Consider the following 22,848-nt stretch of genomic DNA (forward strand, 5'->3'; position numbering starts at 1 on the left):
TTTAACAGCCTGTGTCTGCCACACAACCGTTTCTGTACTGTAAAAGCTTTTGCTCCTCAATGTCATTGTTGATGTATTTTCGTCATGGGTAATGCTGTTTCGCTTTGAGTTGAGTTTTGTATTATGCAGTGGCAAGGAGCAGTGGCCCTTTCTTGGAACCTGACGGTTTGGATTCATTACCGTCGTTCTTGTGACGGTTTGGCTCAATGGACGGATTGAGTGGGAGCGCGTCGTCGCCTGACCCCGGGAGCTCGTGGATTCGTCCAGGGACACAACTGGCACAACAAGGGATCTTTCCCGGTCTACCTTCGACCAACTGCACCTGTCCGTCCTCTTCTCGTAACATCCCCACGCACCATGAGACCTGAACACGGTAAGAATACTTGCTTATCATGATTATGATTTTATATGATTTGGGAAACATTCATTAAATAGAGTGAGCATTAAAGTAAAAACAAATACCATAATTTTGCTTGCTATGCTTGTATAGTTTTAAGTTTTGACTTTCAGAAGATTGGTTGGAGTGTTCTAGGCTTCTTTAAAATGGGTTTTCTCCGATAACTTGATTTGATAATAATGATAGGATCAGAATTTGCATGATTATTTATGATCATTGTTATGGTAGTTGATTGTGGTCTCTGGGCTTGATCTATCTAATTATGTCATTGAATATTTGTGTTGACCTATGCATTTTCATTATGAGAATTTCAAAAACTTATTAGCATGCATGTACGCTATTTGTGTTTTCTTTATTTGTTGCAATTTAAATTGGGTGGTCTGTCGGCAGCTGGGCCAGTAGGCTATTCTCTGTCGCCCTCTTGTGGGAGAAGTGTGGTCTTCTTTTGGTCATGACTTTGTTCCCATGTAGCCATTTTCAGTCTACATGGTTGTGCCAGTACAGTTCAGCCACAACACAGTGGTGTACATTGCGTTGTCTTGCACGAATCACAATCAACGTGTATCTCGTGTTGCAGTTGTGTTAATCTATATACTGTATGCTGTATAGGACCGCGTGCAATGCCAGGGTTGTGGGTTCGATTCCCACAGGGGACCAGTACGAAAATGTCAGCCTCGTTTCGTTTGGTATGGTTACATAACACAGAAGGTTAGTTGAAGCAAGAAATGAAAGGAGGGTGGGTAGGTGGGGTATAAGGCAAATGTCTAGCAACCCGAAGGTTGCGTGTTCGAATCTCATCACAGACAACTATGCAACTACTTACTACGTTGCAAATACTTAACATGTTAGTTAACCTAGCCTAGCTAATGTTAGCCACCTAGTTAACTTTAGTGATAGCCCCCTAGCTAAAGTTAGCCATAACAAATCATATTTGTAAAATATCATACGAATTTGAATTTGTAACATATCATACGAAATGGATGACTAATTAATACATACCATACAAAATGTAACATATCATACGAATTTGAGTGTCCCGGATTTTTGTTTACGGTGTTACGTTCACTTCTTAGTCCAGGAGGAAAAAGTACGAAAATGTGTGCACTCACTACTCTAATTCGCTCTGGGTAAGAGTGTCTGCTAAATGACCAAAACGTTTATAATGTATACTATCTTATATTAGCTTAATCTCGAGTGTTCTTGTCTTCCTCTCCTGTTTGCTACCCACATCTGTTTGCTATCCCAATAAGGTAACATCCGCACCACATCACAGAAAGAATAGCCTCATCAATGACCCCTTCATCTCGATATTGTGCATACCTATAATAATGATAAACTTTATAGCAATACAAATAAGAGTGATGTGATATTGTGCATACCTATAATAATGATACACTTTATAGCAACACAAATAAGAGTGATGTGATATTTTGCTGTTCAGGAATGGCATCGGCACTGTCATGTAGGGCCTGATGGCTGGAATTGTTTGTTGTGAATTACTGTATATGCTTGACATTTTTGTATTGGACGTTTACGAAATTTAAGTTAATCCTTCCTATTTTGCCCGGCTAAAAAAATTATACAGAATAGAATATAACATTTTATATAGCCTTCCCTGTAGCTCAGTTGGTAGAGCATGGTGTTTGCAACACCAGGGTTGTGGGTTCGATTCCCACGGGGGGCCAGCACAGAAAAAAAATGTATGAAATGTATGCATTCACTACTGTAAGTCGCTCTGGATAAGAGCGTCTGCTAAATGACTAAAATGAAATGAAAAATGAAATGAAGGTGTAGTCTACAAATATGGCCCAAAGAATGATAAAACACCAAGGCTTGATGACAAATGAGTATACCAAGAAACAATAATGGGAGTGTGGTTGCTGTGTCCGTGTCAGTTTGCTTACTTTCCTTCCATGAGTTTGCGTCGATTACAAGCGAATCCGTTACGGTTCACCTACCCGTTGAATGTGTGTTTTTAGTGTTCCATTTAACCTTAGCGTCTCCAATTGAATACCCTCGTCGATATTTTCAGTGGTAATGTAACCAGTCGAGTGGACATTAGAAAATGGCCTTGCTGCGGCTACCCTACACTATACAACATCTAGGGTATCTGAAATGCATGCAGATTGAACAGTTTAGGCTATTGCGCGTGTAATACAGCCTACGTAGCTAATTACATTTATGAGCAAATAAAACTGAAGCGTCGTGAAATTTTAATCACTCATCGATCAAGGTTCGGATCTGAATTTCAAATAGTTGGCCTTTTACGGTCTGGGAAGCATGCGCTCCCCTCGCTTATGTGCGCCACTGGCACGCACACAGATTGCCGAATCCTGACGCTTCTACCAGATGCGGACATTAGTCTTGTCGTTTTTTCTAGACTTTTACTTTTTCCCTCACTTCCTGGTTTGCCCCTTGTCCCCTGGGTGGGATAATTTCTTGTGAACTTTGTTTCTATTGGCCATTGATAAATCAGATGTTAGCTCTTAGACTCTCTCTCGCTAACAACCTCTTTAAAACCTCAATCACAAACCCTCCTGGCCTTTATAAAGCACAGAACCGATCCTCGCTCCTTCCGACATCCGGAGCGTGTTTGAACGCGCTCTCTCAAACTATCGCTGAAAGTCAAGACCCGGGCTCGGATAGAGGGCTCCTTCATACACCGCTTTACACATCTGGTCCTGAGTGCAGATTGTTCCTCGGCTCCTGCGGTGCCTGAAGGGGCCATATTACCTCTGTGAGTCTGCATCCTTCGGACAGACACGCAGACGTACCCATCACGCTGTTAGTGCCAGCGTGGGGCGTTGTGTAGCCTAAATATGAGCTATCGTCTTTTGGGGACTATAGGACCAAGAGGTCCACTGGACTATGGATAAACAGAGCCTACTCCTATAAAACTGGTTGCAACTGGCCGTCGCGAGCGTGCCTGAGTGTCCAGTAATCCATATGGAGTGCACTATTTTCTGCTAAGTAGACGGAATGAACAGTATCTTTTGTAAGGCTAAATGTTTTTAAAACGCTGTTGCTCTGCCTGCACCAGCTATAGCAGTCACATTAATGTCATAACAACCCACTGGTCACAGACTTCAGCTCAATGTCTACTTTTGATTTACATGTGGTTGAGTTGTTAAATAACGTGAATTCAACATGAAATCAACATAACGTTTCACCACGTCATTGGATTTAAGTTAGAAGGTGGGTGGAAAAAAATAGGAAATGCCCTGATGTTGATGACTTTTTGCACGTTGATTCAACGTTAACACATTGCTTTTTGGGAAGGAAACACCGTTTTTGTCCGGTTGAAATAGGCTAGTATTATAGTCATCGCTGCTTCTATTTTAGGTACAGGTCACCTCTAAGTTATACAACTAATCAGCAAATCAACACCGATTAACATGATTTAAAACCAAATTAAAATAATGTAGTCATATGTTTGTTATTGCCATTGCTCGTTTTGAGCCTACAGTTTTATTACTTCTGCTGTTATAATGATTTCTTCGTATCATATTTCGAACCTCATTTTAGATTGTCATTATGCGGTGCCTTATCTTTCTATTTTGAAAACTTGACAAGACTTATCTGAGTTGAAATAGAGTCCTATAGCCCAGTACATTGGCGTCCTCACTCCGAGGACATTACGTATGGGTGTGGGGAAGATCCCGAGAGAGGCCAAGGGAAATCATTTCATTTCACCTAGGCATGCATATGTCCATGTAAAATACACTACAATTCCTAAACCAAGAAATCCTGTTTATTCCCCCTATTGTCAGACATTATTTAAAGATATATATATATATTCTAAATTCCCTTCTTCTCTTACTTTGATTTTATTTCATTCTTTCTTCATCGAATGCGAGAAACTTCGTGTGTTTAGATTCCTTTCGAACGATATTCTGCTCCTCGTTTTCCTGTTCTTAAATTGACTTAAGTTATCCATATTGGCCCAAAAAAATATCATGACAATAAAATTGATATTATTGTTTCGCTGTAATGTCTGCTAGAGCTTAGGCTATTCATTTGGAACCACAGCAAAATGTTGCGCACGTACATTGAACCAATTTAAACATCACATTTACTTAATTCAGGCATTATTTGTTGATCAAAACGTGCTTTATTCACGTTAAGTATTTACGGAATTTCAATTGAGGGGTAAATAATTGTCTAATAATACTATTGTACGGTAGCTTACTTTCTGTCATATTAAAAAAACGAGACAGTAATTAATTTGAAGTGCCTCATTTTTCAGAGCATCTAACAATTTTAGGAATAACGGTTGATCTGCAGGTTGGTCACGCTGTTCACACCAGTAGCCTGAACTAAGGAGGATAGTAATGCAAATATTGATTTTTCAAGGGTTGATTACTAAAATTCAAAGCTTTGTAACATGGTTTAACGAAATATTCAACTAAATGTAAGGTGCTAGACAATTGTTTGTGATATTTTTGGCTAGTTGTGTTGTTTTGTAGGCCTATTGTACGTGTTTTATTCCCAACTATAAGAATAATGTTTAATGTTGAATTTCTTTCTGTACTCTGTGTCAGTGGAGAGGTTGCATATTCACTATTCAGTGCGTTTCTTGTTGTATTGTTTGGGAAAGCGATGCGTTTGCCGCAACGGTCGTTAACCTCTGAACGACCCTGTTCAGAGGCCACGCCTCAAAGCCCGTCGCAGGCAGTGCCAGATTGTGTCCGGAGGATGGCGCGCAAGGACAATCCAAGAGACGCAACCCGGGCCCCGCGAGCGCCCTGCCCAGGCGCACTCTCAGGCGCGCGCCACTAAAATCCCACCCAGATTTCCTACTTGTGCACGAGTTTACCTCTGGAGGTCATCAAGCAGGATTTACGACTGGTCAACAAAAGCACGTGATTCTCAGCCGTAACCCATATTTGGGTGCCTACGTAAGAGAGAATCAAGTACACGTTCTACTCATTTCCCTAATTCATCATAAATTGTGCAAGGGTGCTATAGAAGAAGCAAAAGCATCAAGAGCCACAAATCAAGCACACACGTTACTATTTTATCCAAAAATAAAAACAACAAATACCTGCTAAACAACAGTATTTGAATAGTCAATCAATGAGCTCCTATTTTGTAAACTCATTCTGCGGTCGCTATCCCAATGGCGCCGACTTCCAGTTACATAATTATGGAGATCACAGCTCAGCAAACGACCAATACAGGGACTCAACGACCATGCATTCCAGCAGGCACGGTTATGGCTACAACGGGATGGACCTCACTGTCGGTCGCGGTAACGGGCACTTTGTGGCCAACGAGCGGGCACAGGGCTACTCCCCGAACCAGTCGGCGGCGGCAACAACGTCTTCTGTCGAGCCATCCAGGTACACCCAGTCCGCGAGCGCCACTGGGACGGCGCCCCTCTCGCCTGCACCTGACCCGCTCCCGTGCTCCTCCTCTGTCACAAGCTCGTCTCCGGTCAGCGAGTCTCAACCTCAACACCGAGCCATAAAGAACTCCATAACTATCCCCTGCGCGAGCCCGAGCTCGAGTTCGAACGGAGGCACGCTGTTGAACCAGGAGTGTGTGTCCAAAGCCTCCCCCCTCCTCGAGGAAGAGAAGCCCGCTGGAAGAGAGCAGACAACTTCCCAACATTTCACCGACGGTGCCCAGCCTCAGATCTACCCCTGGATGAGGAAACTGCACATAAGTCATGGTAAAATAGCTTTATATGTTGATTAGGTAGACGTTTATGTTTATGTTTTGTACTTGACGTGGAGATGACGTCCTATAGCCCTTTTAAGCTGTGCTTGTTGCCATTTTCGAAGGTAAAAAGTATTTCACCGAATCATTCTATAAGAGAGAAATAATCTGTATTTGATAGTAGTAATGGGTAAGTGGTGTAACGGCGAGATTTACGCCACCTGTTCACCTGCATATTTGTACCCAAAGCGTTGGGAAAATAATTCAACGTGGCATGAAAACAGAACATTTTCATGTTACCAAAATGCAGGAGGTGAACATTTTGTCTAAATATAGGATTTTCTTTTGCCATAATTTTGTATTATTCTAAATGTTTATGGTCTTTTTATAAGACAAACTTTTGGGAATTAAAAGGCACTTCCGCTACATTTTATGGTGTGGGAAAGGTGAATAGTGTGTCTGTGTTGACTGAGCTGCATCGAAGTGTAAGAATAAAGTACATTTTCTAGCATATAATAATCATTGCATAAAACGTTAGTAAACATTATTGATCAAGAAAAAAATAAATGTCCTTGCATTGTTGCCAGGTAAACCTGCATAAAGCCTTAGTAAACATTCTTGTGGAGGTTGCTATTTTGATTATGGGCTCATTGTTGCGTCCTGTGTGTTACCACCAGACAGTCTCACTGGACCAGAGGGGAAGAGGGCGAGGACAGCATACACGCGCTACCAGACCCTGGAGCTCGAGAAAGAGTTCCATTTCAACCGGTATCTGACCCGCAGACGGAGGATCGAGATAGCGCACGCGCTCTGCCTATCAGAACGCCAGATCAAAATCTGGTTCCAGAACAGAAGGATGAAGTGGAAAAAGGACAACAAACTGAAAAGCATGAGCATGGCAGCGGCAGGGGGTGTAGGGTACCACCGTCCCTGATATTTGGTTCCCCGATGAGCTCTAATAAAATAATACAAAGCTTGGGAGAACTTCCATTCATTTTTACATTGCGAAAGACTGTTTTGGGACAGTGAACATGCAGTTGTCCATACTCCGGCCTTTTCAAAAATACTTTCCTCTATAGTTATATTTATTTTGACCGTGATAATGCTTGTGTGAGAAAAAAAATAAACATTCTGTACATTGTTTGTCTTAGAGGACAAACCAATGGGAAATACATGTTTGTTATCTTATTTCTTGTTCAAAATAGAATAAACTCGAAGTTACCGCAAAAAAAGTCCATTAACTATCCAATAAAAGTTGTGTAGCCTATTGCACTTGTAAAACAATATAGAAACTCCAATAATTAATGAGTTGATAAAAAATGGTGTTGCTTTTGTGTATAGCCTTTGTTTTATATGTAAGTATGTATTTATTTGTTCAATGTATTGTACCAAACTTAGATAACTTGTTCTTATTGTAGACAGACTTATAACCCTTACGCGGTTGTTGTGCTTTGTGAACACGTAACGGGACCGCAGTCCTGACCCATTGCGTGTAGCTGTGCTTTGAATCCTTCTTTTACACGAGCTACTGTACATCTGTTCACCTGGCGCAGCTTCTTAGAATGTGTGTTTCTGTCTTGTACGTTCCCCTCTATTTTGGATGTGAAGGGTTCCATAGTGGATCCCATTGCCTAAGTGTATAGCTTCATCGTGCTATACGCTTTTTGTAAATGTTTTTAAAGAATGACTGGAAATGGAAAATAATATTATAGTGATGATGATGATTATAATAAACTTTCTACTGGAACGACAGAGACTGTTAATTATTTGTTATTTCGAATCTTTATATTACTTATTCGTGTGCCTCACGGTAAAACGAAAGTGGGTATGTTTTTGTAAGGTTTTTGTTGTTGAATGTAAAGTTTTTAGGCCTGCTGTAACTCGTTTTTTTCTAGGTCAAGACTATAGGCCTTTCACTCCATTGATTGCAATTAAAACTTTAAAAGTTCATATTTTCTAGCTAGTTTCAAGGTCGAGAAAATCAACAGGTAGCAAAATCTATATCTGCACACTTTACTCACCTTTGTGCGTAGTAATAAAGCGGGTCCTTGCCAGTGACCGGCTCGAGGGGCTCTGCGTCCCATGTGCTCGAGCTTACTGCTATCAGAGAATCAGTTCACTTTTCGAAACGTAAACTTTATTAAGCCGGTTCCGGCTCCCTGACATTTGGGTGCCAAATGAATGGGGGTTTTGTCTATGAATTAGATCGTAAAAATCATCCGGAGCGCGGCCAGATAGGCTCACTGGCCATAAACGGTCACGTGGTGGCCATTAAAGTAAGTTTTATGGTTTTGGGGAGTTGACAGTATATTGCACATAACATATAATCGCACTGACGCGAGGCTTCGTCTGACTCTCTCCTTGCAGGCTGTAAGTGTTCCTTGACCGTTACACCCACTCCTTGCTCACCAGAACACCTCGCGATGGACCCTGCACGCCGGACACACACGAGAAGACAGCTCCGGTCTCGAAGTAAGTTTCTGCCTCTATTGCCCTTGAGTAGCCTGTAGCCTTCCGTTCCCTTGGCTCTGAACAGCCACCCTGTTTGAAACAGAATTATGATTGTATTCGGACGCGCTATCTGTCCATATTAGCCCATTAGGCTAATTTGTCAGTGGTGCTGAGCTGAATCCTGGTATCGCTCGGCAGATGTTGTCCAGGGTTGGTTCAGGCTCATGGATATTTAATTGCTTCCTTCCTAGTGTAACTAGTTTCCCTCCATCTGTGGTGTAACTCATAATACATTTTTGCATGTGGGATAATTATGCTTCTGTCCATTCCTTTCCTTTTTAATTCGTGGTTTTTCACTTCCCGTATTACACACGGGGCTTCTTTGGACTCTTCATAGCCATTAATGTGCTGGACAAGCCAATAGGCTATTTGAGCTGTTTTATGGTGTTTCCAATGTCATTGCTAAACTGGAATATGTTTGTGTACAGTACTCAACTATCATACAACCACTTTTGGAGTAAATTTAGCTTTTCAATGGGTGTAATTGTTAAGTTAGGCACAACTTGTACACTTTGTTTGAAGCTCTGTGTCTTTGGTCAGGTTTCCTCATGTGTTCAAAACTTGTTCAAATGGTTTAAGACAGCCAAACACACTGTAGAGTAAACACAATAGAGGACAAAACACAGCAGGGCCACACTTGGAAAGGAATTCCGTTTTGCGTCAGCCATGTGTGTCTTTGGGTTGTAAAGTTCAGTTGGACAGTGTCACTCTTGCTTCATGGTGACCTCATGGCCCAGCTTGGGCGCGTGCGTCCGGGCCGACATGAACACTCAGATACCAGTATCTCCAACAAAGCTTTGACTTGTATGTAAAAATGCGTCACACGCGTTGGTCTGACTTTGTGACGTATTTGCCCAATCACAATAGTTTCCTTTAGATTGGGTATCTTTTCGTTTTCTAGAAAAATGTCTCTGCATCATCATTTCTTATTACGTAGGTTATAGCCTAATTACCTTTTCATTTTGATATACTGTAGATTTTGTTTAGGCCTACTTGTGGCGAGTCTTGGTTGTATTTTACTTTGCGATAAGGTGTGTGCTGATTAGTGGCTAGTATGGGCGTGGTCTATTTGTTGTGTATAACAGGGCTTTGGTGTGTTCGAAATTCTGGATTTCTGACTCAATTTCCATTGTTGTGTGTTGCTCTTATGTATGTACACAGATTGCAATTACGCCCAATTAGACTGAAACTGGTGCTTACAGGCACCTCATAACTTTCCCCGTCAGTGGTGTGAATTCAATTTGAATCTATTTCACATCAGAAAACGAATTGAAATGAAAAGGGTTTATATAGAAACTAAACCCTCAAAGTATAATATGTCAGTACATAGATGGAATTGAAAATCTAAATCATCTGATGAGTTGAGGTGGGTTGATCCCCGCTCCCCCTTCCCCTAACAGTCGACATAGAAGACTCCATCGTGTAAACAAATAGCCAATGCAATGACATTTGACTTCATTTCCATTACAGTTATATGGTGTAGAAAATGAAAAAGAAACCGTTTTTCTATGCCAATATCATTCTGACGTCTGGGGCGAAAATTATACCGTTGTTACACAATACAAAAATCAAAATCGGGGTCCTAGGCAGACAATGCCAGGCAGAAAAAAACGAACCGTCCCCCGTGCGCGGTTCACCGCGAGGTCAGCCATAGCAGCAAGATAAATCTGCATCCTCCCGCCACCAGCCACCAGCAGAGCTCGCTTTAGGCCAAGTTCAGTGTCACCTGCAGCCAGCTCCTGAGAGGAGGGGAAACACACACAAATACAATAGTATGATGGGACTCACACAATATTTGACCGGGTTGCTTGCCTTATTACACATTGCAGTGAAGTAATATCATTTGCATATTGCATTAGTTTATTTGGAGAGCCTTTGGGGAATTTTAGCAAAAACACTAGGCCTATGTGAGGCAAGGAGAGGAAGAGACTCACACAGAAGTATGAAGGACATTCGTCCCTGAGCGGTTTGCTTGTATTAGTGATGTTGTACAGAGAGCGGTGTATTGTAACCAACACCCACAGTGAGGCAATACAGAGATACAACTACAGTTATTATATTATAGGCCTGCCTGTTAGATCACTAATTATGATTGTCGTTAGAATAATTACAGTAATGATAACAGAAATGGATATATTGCAAATCAAGGTTTCTTCCCAAGCAGCCAGACACCACGCCTGGGCAGCACAGCCTCACAGGGTTGGGACTGATGATCTCGATATAGCGGGGGAAGAGGAGGAACATTTGGGGTCAAAAGTTTACCCGCTGAACAAGTCTCCCGTCATCTGTTCAGCAGGGGCCTGATGCCAGCGTTATAATAGCGATCTTGACTCTCCACACAAAAGATAGAATAGCTTTGAATTACATATGTTTGACGGTGCACTCCAGGTGAACCCTGAAAGCAGGGCGACCCCGAGTTAGGGACCGAGGGGAGTGGACCCCCGCCCGTCCCCAGACCCAAGATTGAGTGGCGGCATTTTATTAGGGCGGTTGATTGGTGAATTTCCTTTGAATAAATTGCTTTGGATATGAGGGAAACATTAGCATTTTGAGGATTGATACTCTTACCCCGGTCACAGGGTGATGGGTAGGCTATGCCCACAGCCCCCCAAATGGATCCCCCGGACCCCTTTAAAACATGTAGTCTTTCTCTCCTGCTGAGGAGAAAGTCCTGTTTTTAGCCTTACAAAAAATGATCCAGAAGGGGATTTTGGTTACAAAGAAGGAATATGTTTATTTTATAATGAAAACAGTCAATTGTTATTATTAAGAACAAAATATCATTCGAACTTAATTGGGTTTTGAAAACGCATTAGTATATAAGCTATATAGCCTCCAATGGCGGATGGATCTGCATAACAGGATCGAATAGGCGTTATCCTTTCCCGTAAAGTTGTGAAAATGTGAGATCAACCCTTATCTTATTAAAGTGTGTAACCCAACATGTTTCATGGAGATCATTTAAAAAATATATCCACCTCTATTGTAATAGATACAATTTGGTTTAAACACACTGCTAAATGTAACACAGGCCTTCTCGCTTAAAACCTCACATAAAAACGGTGCACCTTAGCCGTGTTAGCAATAATGTATTCTCGAACTTGTCATTCATATTTCGTTTTGATAAACAAACAAGTGGCATATTATACAATAGCCTAACTATTGGTAATTCAGTGTCTTCGTTTATTGCAAAAGAGTCAAGAGCCAAAGGACTAATATGATAATTGGAGGTGTCTTTATCATAAAGAAATAAAGAAATAGCCATTAGCCACTCAATGTTTGTGGCTCCCACAAGTGATCTTTATGTTATTGGAGATAACGCATTGGGTTATGGCACCGTTCTAACATCTGTTTATGGAAGAAGATATAGTATATGTCGTGTCATATAAGTTTAGAAGAAACGGGTTGGGCAAAATAGTACGCTATGATAACACAGACCTATTAAGGCCATGTTGTTCAACACTTGTGTGTATCTACATAAAACACTCACTTGATGCAGTTACATTTGCTTTGATTTTTGTCCCATTATTAACAAGACAACTTTAACAAAATGTTTAATGTAATCATACTATTTCACCCAGCCATCTTCCTCTAAACGCGTGTTAAATGTGCGAGGACCTCTGTGGGTGGCATTCATGTTTAGGCCCAAATATACATCTATAGCTTCCTTCCTACACACCACTCCCAATATATTCTTTATTTCAATATGTTGTTATCAAAATCCTTACCCTTACCTTTACCACCGAGGGAATACTGAGGGAACATTTTCCTCTGCAGCCTGGTCCTCCTAACAAACAAGGGATCTAGCAACCATGTGTGATCAGTCACTATCGTCAGAGCACTTTTCTTATTATCTCAATTTACAGTACAGTGTCAGTATGATATATGTTCGTTATATATGGGAAGGACCGAAAGAGTGGTAATCTACTTCTTTCACTCACAGTACCTTTCTAAATCAATAAATAGTAGGCCTAATTATTTCTTATTCACAACTAGACTTTTTTGCTCTTTTGCTAATTAACATGGATGTCTTGGAGGATTTTGATTTGGAATAATTGTTACAGAAACATTGCAATAGCCAAAATCACGTTGATACCACGCAGGCCCACATTTCTTATTCGCTTCTATTTTTTTTTAATCGTAAACATCCATTCGTGAACGTCAGTATTTCCACCCTAAAAGGTAAAACACCGAATGTGGTTGTTTGAACAGCATATTTCAGTCGTTTCAATTGTTTATCAGATCATAACGTTTGCCACTCACACACAGTCGTGTTTATATTTCGCCTGTTTCAAAACTCTAAAATAAAACAGCATCTCGAAATAACTATTTTCTCAACTGAAGGGAATGAAGGGAATTTAACATCATAAATCAGGATTTTTACAGTTCATGAGTTTTCTCATGCAAAAAGACTTGTTTATAACGCATTCCAAATTGAACGTTTCCAAAACTGTGTATAACACACACACACACACACACACACACACACCACACACACACACATACACACACACACACACACAAGCTGTACTATAGCAACAAGTAAATTGTAAATGGCTGTAAAGCATTACGGACTCTTTAAACTGTCGCTCATTCAAGGGTACTATGGCTAGCGAGTGGATAATAGCCAATCCTGCCCATATTTATATAACACTTATATAACACACTAGAGTGTACATTTAGATATCAAGTCAAGTATTCTTACCGTGGACATTATGCTGACAGATAGACCCTCAGGTGGTCTTGGCTACATGCGTTCTGGAGGCCAGATCCTCAACAACAAAAAAGATTCCCCTTGTCATTCACGATGAGTTACAGGTGTAAAATACACTCAATTGTAATATAACACCTAACAACTTTGGCTATTTAGATGCGTAAAAGGCCATATAGGCCAATATCTGACTAAAATGAAAATCCCATAGCGATGGCTTACACATACAAAGCTCCGAGGAGGACCTTGTTTGAACAGGAAAAACATGAGCCTAGGTGAGAAACATTAACAGAAGCCTAACAGTATGAAACAAATTCAACACATATACATGTTTATACTATTCTAAAGAAAACCTTGACCAGGAGACACCGAAACTTCAGTTTAGTTGGCTAACATTACCTACAGGAGTGGCACAGTCGGCGCAAGGCTTTTTCAGATGGACCTACGTTTTATCGTGGGTTTGTACTGTTTTTTTTTATTTTGTATTTTTGGGGCGCTGTTTTAGGTGCTGACCGGTGCTAAGTGCTCCGTAATCTACCCAGAGTCGAGTAGACCCTGGACAACCGAAGTCCAAGTCCGGGGTGAGCTTCAGGTCACTGCGTCTAACAAATATGAAAATGCCGCCTCGTTGGGGAAGGGCACGCCTTGTTGTTTAACAAAGACTGTCAATGGGCAAGATTAATCAGAAACAACATAGAAACGGTGTCACTTTGGGGTCAGAGAGAAGTTATCGTTGTTTAGGGGGCGAACAGAAAGGGGGAGAGAAAAAAATAAAAATAAAGCCTTCAATATTTCCGAATTTTTGTATCCCCTTGCCACCGCACACCGGGCCTTCTTCACATAGACGGTCGCAGACACCTTCCGTAGTGTTGCTCGTGCGGTTGAGCTCCTCAAGGTTTTCACCTCTGATTTGTTTTAGTGAGCTAGAGGGCGAACAGGTCGTGGAGATGGCAGTTGACGAGATACTGAAGAGATACGGTCAGGGATGCTTTATTATAAACTGTATATAATTGCACTTTTGTCATAGTGAAATGAATGGAGAAGTGTGTTTGGTTAATTTTAGCCTACATGGTCATGATATTTTCAGGTGATATCTTAAATATAGTTATTTTAGTTGTAGTTGGTTTTTTTCTTCAGTTGTTGTAGTGGTTTAACGTATTATTAGTAGGCATACACTAAATGTATTATTATTATTATTGTTATTATTGTTATTATTATTATGCCCTTAGTTTTGTTGCTGTTGTAATCATTATCTGGTGTCCAACTCAATAGTTTAAAACGCTGCACAAATGATGGGTGTTTTATGTTGGATGTTGGAGGAAAGTGAACAGCGTAATGTATGTGTAGTAAAGGTACTATATCATACCACAGGTTAGTTACAGTCAATCACAGTCATTTGCTTCACAACATGACTCGTATTAAGCCTATCTGCGTGGTTACTCAAACTTTTGTAGTAGAATATGAGTCTGTAGATTTGCATGTTGAACTCTTCTTTTGAGTTGCTACAAATTTCAACACAAATGTTCATTTCTCATCAACTAACAGTACTCATGTATAGATTAAGTTACTCTAGATAAGAGCATCTTCTAAATTACTCAAATGAAATGAAATTAAAATGAGAACCTTTGGCCATGTCAACATCATTTATCTTATTTGGGCCTGCTATTCAGTTGCCATCTTGTATCATCATATGAGAAGCCAAATGTAAACTATTTGATGCTATCCTTCTCAAACATTTCTTAAATTAAAATGCTGAGTTTTCATTGGTTTAAATGACTGAATATGAACATCAGAGGTGCGTAACGGCGCACATGCAATGTTTTATACCTTGCTTTGTTATATTGTCGTTCAAATTAAGTGAGATACAGATTTACAGATTTACATTTTATTCACGGAATTACCAACTCAGAATTGACTAGAAAGGAAAGCATTTTGGACAGGAATGGACTGGAAGTGAGCTCCAATGTCATATTTGATAGAAAAGAGAGCAGTTACAGTTTGCTTATTTCCAAAGAGCCCATCCTTTTCCTGTGCAACAGTAAGAGATACCCAACATCACCATCATCATCTCCTCAAGGCCATGGTTTAATGTGGTTTACTGCTAAATAAAGGCTTTATTTATTCTAGTTTAGTTTAGGCTATGTGATAAACAAGTGTCTTGATAGTTTTTTTTCTTTATCTATTTCGATTTAATAAGGAAAACACAACGTAGGCTAGTCGGAGCAATTTTCGTTGTGCCAATGCCAGGCTTTCCATTGGTTCCTGTTTACATGATGCCCACAGGAGACGTGGTGATTGGTGGCGGTTTACACGTGACCAGACAACTTTGTACATTTGACAGAGAGTAGGAGGGTTTGGTGGAGATCAGAAAAACGACAGCACGATAAAAATTAGTATTGTTGCACTTCACAAATTAATGATCATGAGTTCGTATTTGATAAACTCGAACTATATCGAACCTTCCTTTCCTCCATGCGACGAATATCAACAGAACGGATACATCCCCGCCCCTACTGAGTACTACGAACGGCCAAAAGATTCGGGCTTTCCCCATCATGACGAGGCGTCGTATCCGAGGTCAAACTACACAGAACCGAGCTACGACTACGGTAATGTCCCCAGTAATGGACTCGACGATTTTACCGACAGGCATCAGGCACAACCTCAGCCCATTGCCCAGAACCATGGCCCTCGCCTCAACCCAGTCCCAGACAGCGGTGTGGTGGAGGACGTCAGCAAAGCCTGCAGCCTCGCTACTGAGTCTTATCCCGGTGCACAGAAGGGCAAGGAGCCGCCGGTGGTCTACCCCTGGATGAAGAAGGTCCATGTTGGTGAGTTATCGCCACGTTTAAATACCGGAACCACTGAGCAAGCCACCACTGGAACGTATGCACGCCCATTCAGGCAGCACTAGTAGCACCCCTTACAATGGCAATTTACGACCATCGAGCAGCGGGGTCGGTAATTAAGAACCCCTCGTAAATTTTATTGCCTGCCGGGGCCATGAGGTCTTTGTTGCTTTTTAAACCAAACTACCTCCATGGCTGGACCCCAGCCAAAATGTAATATCCAGCCCCGCTGATTTTGTTAATCATTTTCTAAGGCTTGATTTGTCCCTGGATGCGAGCGCTTGTACACATGGCGTCTCCAAATTAAGGTACTTCTACGCAACAGAAATCGAGGGGAAACCCCCACAAAACATCGTAGGCTTTATTCCCCCATTAGACTACCAACAAACCTTTATGGAGAATAACATTTGTAATGTGCCTAGTGGAGATAACACCTGCTTGATTGTATGTGTGTGTGCTTGCTTTCTCCAGTCAATGCTAGTTACAGTGGAGGAGTGCCCAAGAGGTCCCGCACTGCCTACACCCGCCAGCAGGCTCTCGAGCTGGAGAAAGAATTCCACTTCAACCGCTACCTGACCCGGCGCAGGCGCGTGGAGATCGCGCACACTATGTGCCTTTCCGAACGTCAGGTGAAGATCTGGTTCCAGAACAGAAGGATGAAGTGGAAGAAAGATCATAAGCTGCCGAACACCAAGATCCGCTCTGCGAGCTCATCCTCGGGAGCCCAGCAGCAGCAGCAAATCAAAACTGGCACGCACCAGCAGCTCGTTCCCACGCCTTGCGCCGCGACCCTATAGTGATGGAACCCTCGCGCCAAACCAACAGACTGAGAATGGCAAACAGAACACAGAAACGGAATTTTGTGGACCGATTCTCGAGTATGTCCCCCATGGTATTACCCCCTTCCTTGGCTTTTGGGCCTGTCACCTCATTTCAATACCATTTCCCCGTTCCCCTCTCAACCTCAACCTCCTCTCTCCGTTTTTTCGTTCTCTCCTAATTTTTTTGCTCGAAATCCGTCACTTGCTGCCCAAGATGGCAACTGAAATGTATTTGTTTATTAAGACAGAAGGATAACTCACACTCGAATGTATCACAGGACTTTGGATTATTTGTATCATTGCATAGAATGAAAATAAAAGAGAATGAGACGAGAGATAAGTGAGGCCTCATTTTTATTTTTGTTCTATGCAATAATTTAGTTTATTCTCATGGAACTATATACTTGAAAGGAAGACGATGTTTTAGGAAAGCTCGGGGTGCCCGTCTGAGACCTCTCAGCAGGTTTAGAATGAGACAGGGTCAGAGTTAGGGTTTAGCTCGTGATGTGTGAGTGAGTTGGTTTACTGTTGAATGTATTATTAAGTCGTGTAATGTCCAGGTGACTTTCACCCCTAATGAGTATAGACAAATCATAGCAAAGGCACAATACTGAATCCATTTTGTAGGCTAAAAAAAGGCAACCTCGTTTGTTTGTTTGTTCGTGTAGCAGTGTAGACTAGTTTGTCCGTATTTTGTGGTGTGATCTGAACTGTGAAGATTTGTATATGTTGTTTGATTAATGGACGGTGTAATAATGTGTTGTAATTTAGGCCCGTACAAGAAACTGTTCCCGTGAAATAAATATGTACTTAAATGATATGGCTGGTTTGGATATGATATTGTAGGATATTTCTGAGTAATATGCATTGAAATAGATGAAATGAATAAATGCCATGGTAACAATAGCCTATATGTCAGAGGCGGATCAAAGGGCATGGATATATGATTTAACAAGGCTTGCAAACCCAATGCGCATCATGCTTGTTTTTCTAAAATGTATGACATAACAATACTTTCCATTATGTCTTTAATGACATAACACTATTCCCAAACAGGGAGTAAACCTTTGAATTAGCTATCCAGTGCTTCGAACTTAATTATCGATATCTATGCACGAAGAAAAATGATCTTTATACATTCAAAAATATTATCTTAAAAAGTTAGTTTCTTACCTTATTTTGGCAGAATAACTTTCAACTCGTTCGGTATGTTGTTATCAGGCTTGGTCCATAAAGCAACTGGACAGAGAGCTGGGCGTTGAATGTTGCTTTGTTTGTCCACTTTCAATTTTTTTTCTGGACCAAACAACTCAAACAAGTGATATTGTTATATGCAACTCCCAAAACGTCTGTAAATACATACAAAAGGCCACTAGGTGCATTCATACAGCCCCAAGGTATTCAGGTTCGCAGCCAAAGACGCAAAATCATCCAGAAACATTGTTGTGGTCACCCAGATACATCTTTCTCAGTGGACTTTCCAGAGTGCAATAAATGTGCTATTAAACTAAGGCTAAGTAGTTTAATTTACGAGCCATGTATGTCTGTTACATTATTACATACACAGTTTTAAAATGTTTTATTTAACTAGGCAAGTCAGCTAAGAACACATTGTTATTAACAATGACAGGCTAACGGGGAACAGTGGGTTAACTCCCTTGTTCAGGGGCAGAACGACAGATTTTTACCTTGACAGCTCGGGGATTCGATGCAGCAACTTTTCTGTTACTGGTCCAACGCTCTAACCACTAGGCTACCTGCCTCCCCCAGTTAACACTTAATAAACGGAAAACTGTGTGCATATTTGTTGATAATCTGTAAATTAGCAGTATATGACAGCCTTACAACAGTATGAGAGTGTTGCGAATAGGATACTACCATAGTAATACATTTTCCCCCAATGTATTATGTAGCCCCATAGAGGCCTGTTCTATCAAAGTATTTGTCCACCCACGTATCTGGCTGCTACTGTTTTCATTTGTAATGATAAGGATAAAGTGCATCTTCCCCTCAAACCTTAGTGTATCAGCGTGTGAGTGTTGGTCACTACCTGCTACACTCAAACAATTGGAGGGTTTATCTAGAGGACACGGCCGTCTCTGGCCAATCATCGACTCGGAGCACTCCGCGTGACCCCTGACCTTACGACACACACAATGTCCAGACCTCCGTGGCTTTTTCTTTTGTTTTGCAGAAACAAAATTACGTGTAGGTGTGCAACCGTGCTGCTAATTTACTCAAAGTCGTCTAAGCTGCTATTCGTCACACAAACACGTCTGTCAGATCGTGTGTGCAAAAGGAAGGATTGAGATAGACCACGCTTAGACCTATTAGAGAAAGCAACATATTGCATTTATTGTAGCCATAATATCAATGACCTAGTTTACCCTTCCAAATGATCTACATTATTCTAGTAAATTAAAGGTAGTCTGTTATAATTATGGGACCTCTAACAGTGATTTGCGAGTGGGATATGTGAACGAAATTAATAACCAGTTATTCAAGGCCGTAATATTGTTTTCCATCAGAAGTACGTTTAATCTAGGGATTCGACTTTACAAGCATCCATGGTCCATCCTTGATACACAGAAGCCATGACTATGTGGCATTATATAATGTAGGCTTGAGTGGAATGTTATAGCATGTAGAATGAGTGTTTTCTTATCAAATGGCATTGGGCACAGCCGGAAAGGAATACATGATAGGGCTACATCTTCGTACATCTACATCTCCCTCTGAGCTTTAAGTGGATACAAGTGCAATTACATTTAATGTATTAAGGAAACAAATTAAATTACAAAAAATTATCTTGCCAACTTAGTCTAGGCCTCTTCTGTGCCAGCACATGGCGCAGAGGTGGAGTTGAGAAATTGGCATTTTGGATGATTGGCACATGTTTTACACAGTCTCTCACGATTTCGAGATGGTTAAATTAGACATTTGAGCTCATTTAAACCCCGAATAGAGGTCACTCCCAATGTACTAAAATGTTAATATGCTTGCTCACGTGACTTATTCAATAATGAATGCCCTCGGGTCAGAAATAGATATGAAAATCGGCAGAATTCTCATTTGAAGTGATCCACCGCGGAGCACGAATCAAATATTTCCCTCTGCTAGATTCTCGCTCCTTACCACCTTTTCCCTGCTGGATAGAGGCCGTCATGTCTGATTGTGAGTAGACTTTGACATTTTCTTTCCTGAATAATTTGTGCTTTCCATTGCTGTTTCCAAGTTTTAGAGCAATGTAACTGTCCAGGTCATTGATATTTGGTTGAAATTGATTTAGAATTGTGTATATTCAGCTGCTCTTTTGTTATAAGGCTTTCTTGCTCACCAATACCAACACCAACCTCATGTTAACCCGCAGCTCTGTGGGTTAGACTCCTCTGCTAGGCGACTGGTTCCTTGTGGCCAAAATGCGTAACCGTAACCGCCATGTAGTCATCGGCTGACTTTAAAACTATCAATTTCTAAATGGTTACCTGGAATCTGAATATGAAGATGTGGCTGTTCAATGGAAATAGACTACAGGTAGTTGTTATGGTAGAATAGGGCATTCAGCTCGTGTTTAAGGCGCACACCTAGGCGGTCGAGTTGGACTAGAGGTTATACACTAGGCGCTTCAGCATGTGGAAAAGTACAAACTTCTCTATAGCATCTGTGCTTTTCCATATAATCGTATTTATGCGCAAATGTACCCTAAAAATACTCAAAAACACCGAGGAGGCGGATATGGAATTGCAACGTGGCATAAACGTTGAGAGAACTCATATAATACTGTAAAATAAACGGATAAAAGATGTAGCGATACCCCGTTGTTATAATACTGCTGAGATTGACAAAGAGATGCAGTGTGACTACTTGTGCGCTCATGACCTGTGGCTTACATTCAAGGCTGTTGAGCACAGATATGCCACTTCGCTAATTGAGCATAAATAAGGTAATTGTAAAGAAACAATGCAATTAACTCGACCCAAGTGTATATTGGCAGTGGACATACGTGATCACTATATACCTTACCTTACAGCGACCCAATGACCCTGAGCGAGGAAGAGTTACCATGTTTATTCACACACAGCATGTTCTGTCACATAGACTTAAAATTGTATTTTCTTGATACAAAAACGCATTTGTTCGTAATGGTATGAATAAAACTGCGTTTTATTGAATTGCAAGGATTGTTAGATTTTGGTAAAAACAGTTGTTTGAAAAGCTGTATTCAGTTTTAATTAGGTAAAGATGACTGTTTTCTAAATATTTTGTACAAAAAAGTACTTTTTAAAATTAATAATTTATGTGCATTTTAACCTATGTCTCGTCGTGTAGCTAAGCCACATGCACAATTTTAGAAGGCAAATATCAGTAGGCTATTGGGCATGAATGAGTTGTCCACATTGCTGAGAGGGCGCCTCAAACAGAGAAGACACAAAGAACAATCAGGAACTCAGTTAAACATTAACAGATCTTCATCCTCTCCACGAAAGACTGGCTGGCTATAGGCTGGTATGGAAGATTCATGTAGCATGCAATATACGTTTTAAGAATGATAGGCATATAAATACATTGAAAATAGCTTTGAGCGGTATGTATTAGTTTGAGGTAAAGCTTCCCAGAACTAATTCAATGAAATGTGCCATACATAATGTGTATTATTATTATTATTATTATTATTATTTTCCAGTATTATTATTGCTCTGAGGTCAAATTAAGACGTTTTGTATTTTGTTCTTCGCTATATATAATTAGTTATTTACTACACTAAATATATATAACGATAAACTATCAAACGTTACAATGGAAATGCATGAAAAAATATGACAACCAAAATTCAACATTATTACCACTACAATTTTATTTCTACAGCACATACTGAAACAAACCACCACAACAGAAGTCAGTCGGTTATGGAGTGTATAGCGAGATCCACCGAGGCTTCTCTGTTTTAGCTGCACGCCAAACCAGTTTAGGGCGTTGAATTTCGCATTAGCCTTGATGTTGTCCGATGTAAACCTCTGAGAAAGAGTTATCTTCTGCAGAGTGTATCGGTAACCCAAGGCTCGCTGTTAAGAGCTTCAAATGTCAACATTGTGGAGAGATGCATCGCAGTCTGGCGAACATCCAATGACGGAGCGGTGTGGAGAGGACTGTCTACGGCCCAAGTCTACCGCTCAAGGCCGGTAAATGTTGGAAGTTGGATTTAGGTTACCAGCTTTATGTTACTAACTTTAATATATGTATACATACAAACCAAGAAATAGGCTAATCAACTGCTGAAACCAACAAGAGCCCGTTAAAAACAAGGATCCAAAACGTTCCCAGCTGAAGGAAGGTATATCTCTTATTGGTTATGTAGTCTCCATCCTCCCCTTGTTTTTGAAGCAAAATAACTTCACACTCGACTTTCCGGGCCTCGGTTTGGGTCAGGGAAAAGTTCAGTGCGGTGGCGAAAGGTGGCGTGGGAGAAACGGTCTGTTTTCCGTCCACAGTCAGCTCATCCCCAGACGCTCTCCGGTGTTGCAATGCACGTGCTCTCGGCGCTGGTGGAGTGGTATGCAAATCTGTCCGAACTAGAAGAACAGAGAAAGATATGAATCACATTTCTGTATCACTAAAATGTATCCCAAAGTACAGGCCAAACTCTAAAAAGGAGTATAAATGACTTCACAAAAACTAGAAAATGAATTAATGCGAATCAAATCTGATTCACCCTTAATTCTAATCCAACATAAATCATAAATTCATAGCCTCCTCACTCCCAATCATCCATAAAGTGGTCTGAAATGTAAACTGATAAGAGATTGTCCCCTCCTGTTCGGGTTTTAAAAGTTTAACCGGCTCAAGTTGTAGTTTGAGAAGACAAAGGGTGCTGTGATGTGGGAGTGGGATGCGGTCCAT

At 40.9% G+C, this 22,848-nt stretch overlaps 3 protein-coding genes and 2 long non-coding RNA genes across 6 annotated transcripts in view; 3 read left to right on the top strand and 2 right to left on the bottom strand.

Moving 5' to 3' along the window:
- Positions 1-8,432, bottom strand: LOC123726854 (uncharacterized). Its single transcript, XR_006759003.2, has 2 exons — positions 8,080-8,432; positions 1-364 (listed from the first exon to the last, which is right to left on the bottom strand). It is a non-coding gene; the product is annotated as an uncharacterized LOC123726854 (long non-coding RNA).
- Positions 4,945-7,111, top strand: hoxa5a (homeobox A5a). The gene is given in 5 exon segments (NM_001139568.1): positions 4,945-5,738; positions 5,741-5,782; positions 5,785-5,797; positions 5,800-6,071; positions 6,736-7,111. Coding segments are annotated over 5 exon segments (849 nt in total). The 5' UTR covers positions 4,945-5,473; the 3' UTR covers positions 6,993-7,111.
- hoxa3a (homeobox A3a) overlaps positions 8,426-22,848 on the top strand; it is a 27,021-nt gene continuing 12,598 nt past the window's right edge. Inside the window, exon 1 of one of the 2 annotated variants that reach the window (XM_045693626.2) lies at positions 8,426-8,530. The gene's annotated coding sequence lies outside the window, so the exon portion shown is untranslated. Of the gene's footprint in view, positions 8,531-19,934; positions 20,125-22,848 lie in introns of those variants that run through there. The other variant, XM_014142925.3, reaches the window with a different exon arrangement.
- Positions 15,649-17,092, top strand: hoxa4a (homeobox A4a). Its single transcript, NM_001139569.1, has 2 exons — positions 15,649-16,111; positions 16,601-17,092. Exons 1-2 carry the CDS (start codon positions 15,697-15,699, stop codon positions 16,924-16,926), a joined length of 741 nt encoding a protein of 246 aa, NP_001133041.1. The 5' UTR covers positions 15,649-15,696; the 3' UTR covers positions 16,927-17,092.
- LOC106570520 (uncharacterized) overlaps positions 21,781-22,848 on the bottom strand; it is a 5,447-nt gene continuing 4,379 nt past the window's right edge. Inside the window, exon 2 of the long non-coding RNA XR_001320692.3 lies at positions 21,781-22,520. This is a non-coding gene — a long non-coding RNA (uncharacterized LOC106570520). The remainder of the gene's footprint in view (positions 22,521-22,848) is intronic.

Source organism: Salmo salar, chromosome 14 (assembly GCF_965601325.2).
Source record: "Salmo salar chromosome 14, fSalSal1, whole genome shotgun sequence".
Lineage (NCBI taxonomy): Eukaryota > Metazoa > Chordata > Actinopteri > Salmoniformes > Salmonidae > Salmo > Salmo salar.

Bases quoted from the DNA above. Each gene is read 5' to 3' on its own strand.
- hoxa4a (NM_001139569.1), top strand. From the start codon at position 15,697: ATGATCATGAGTTCGTATTTGATAAACTCGAACTATATCGAACCTTCC. The intron at 16,112-16,600 runs GTGAGTTATCGC...TGCTTTCTCCAG, and splicing joins GATGAAGAAGGTCCATGTTG to TCAATGCTAGTTACAGTGGA.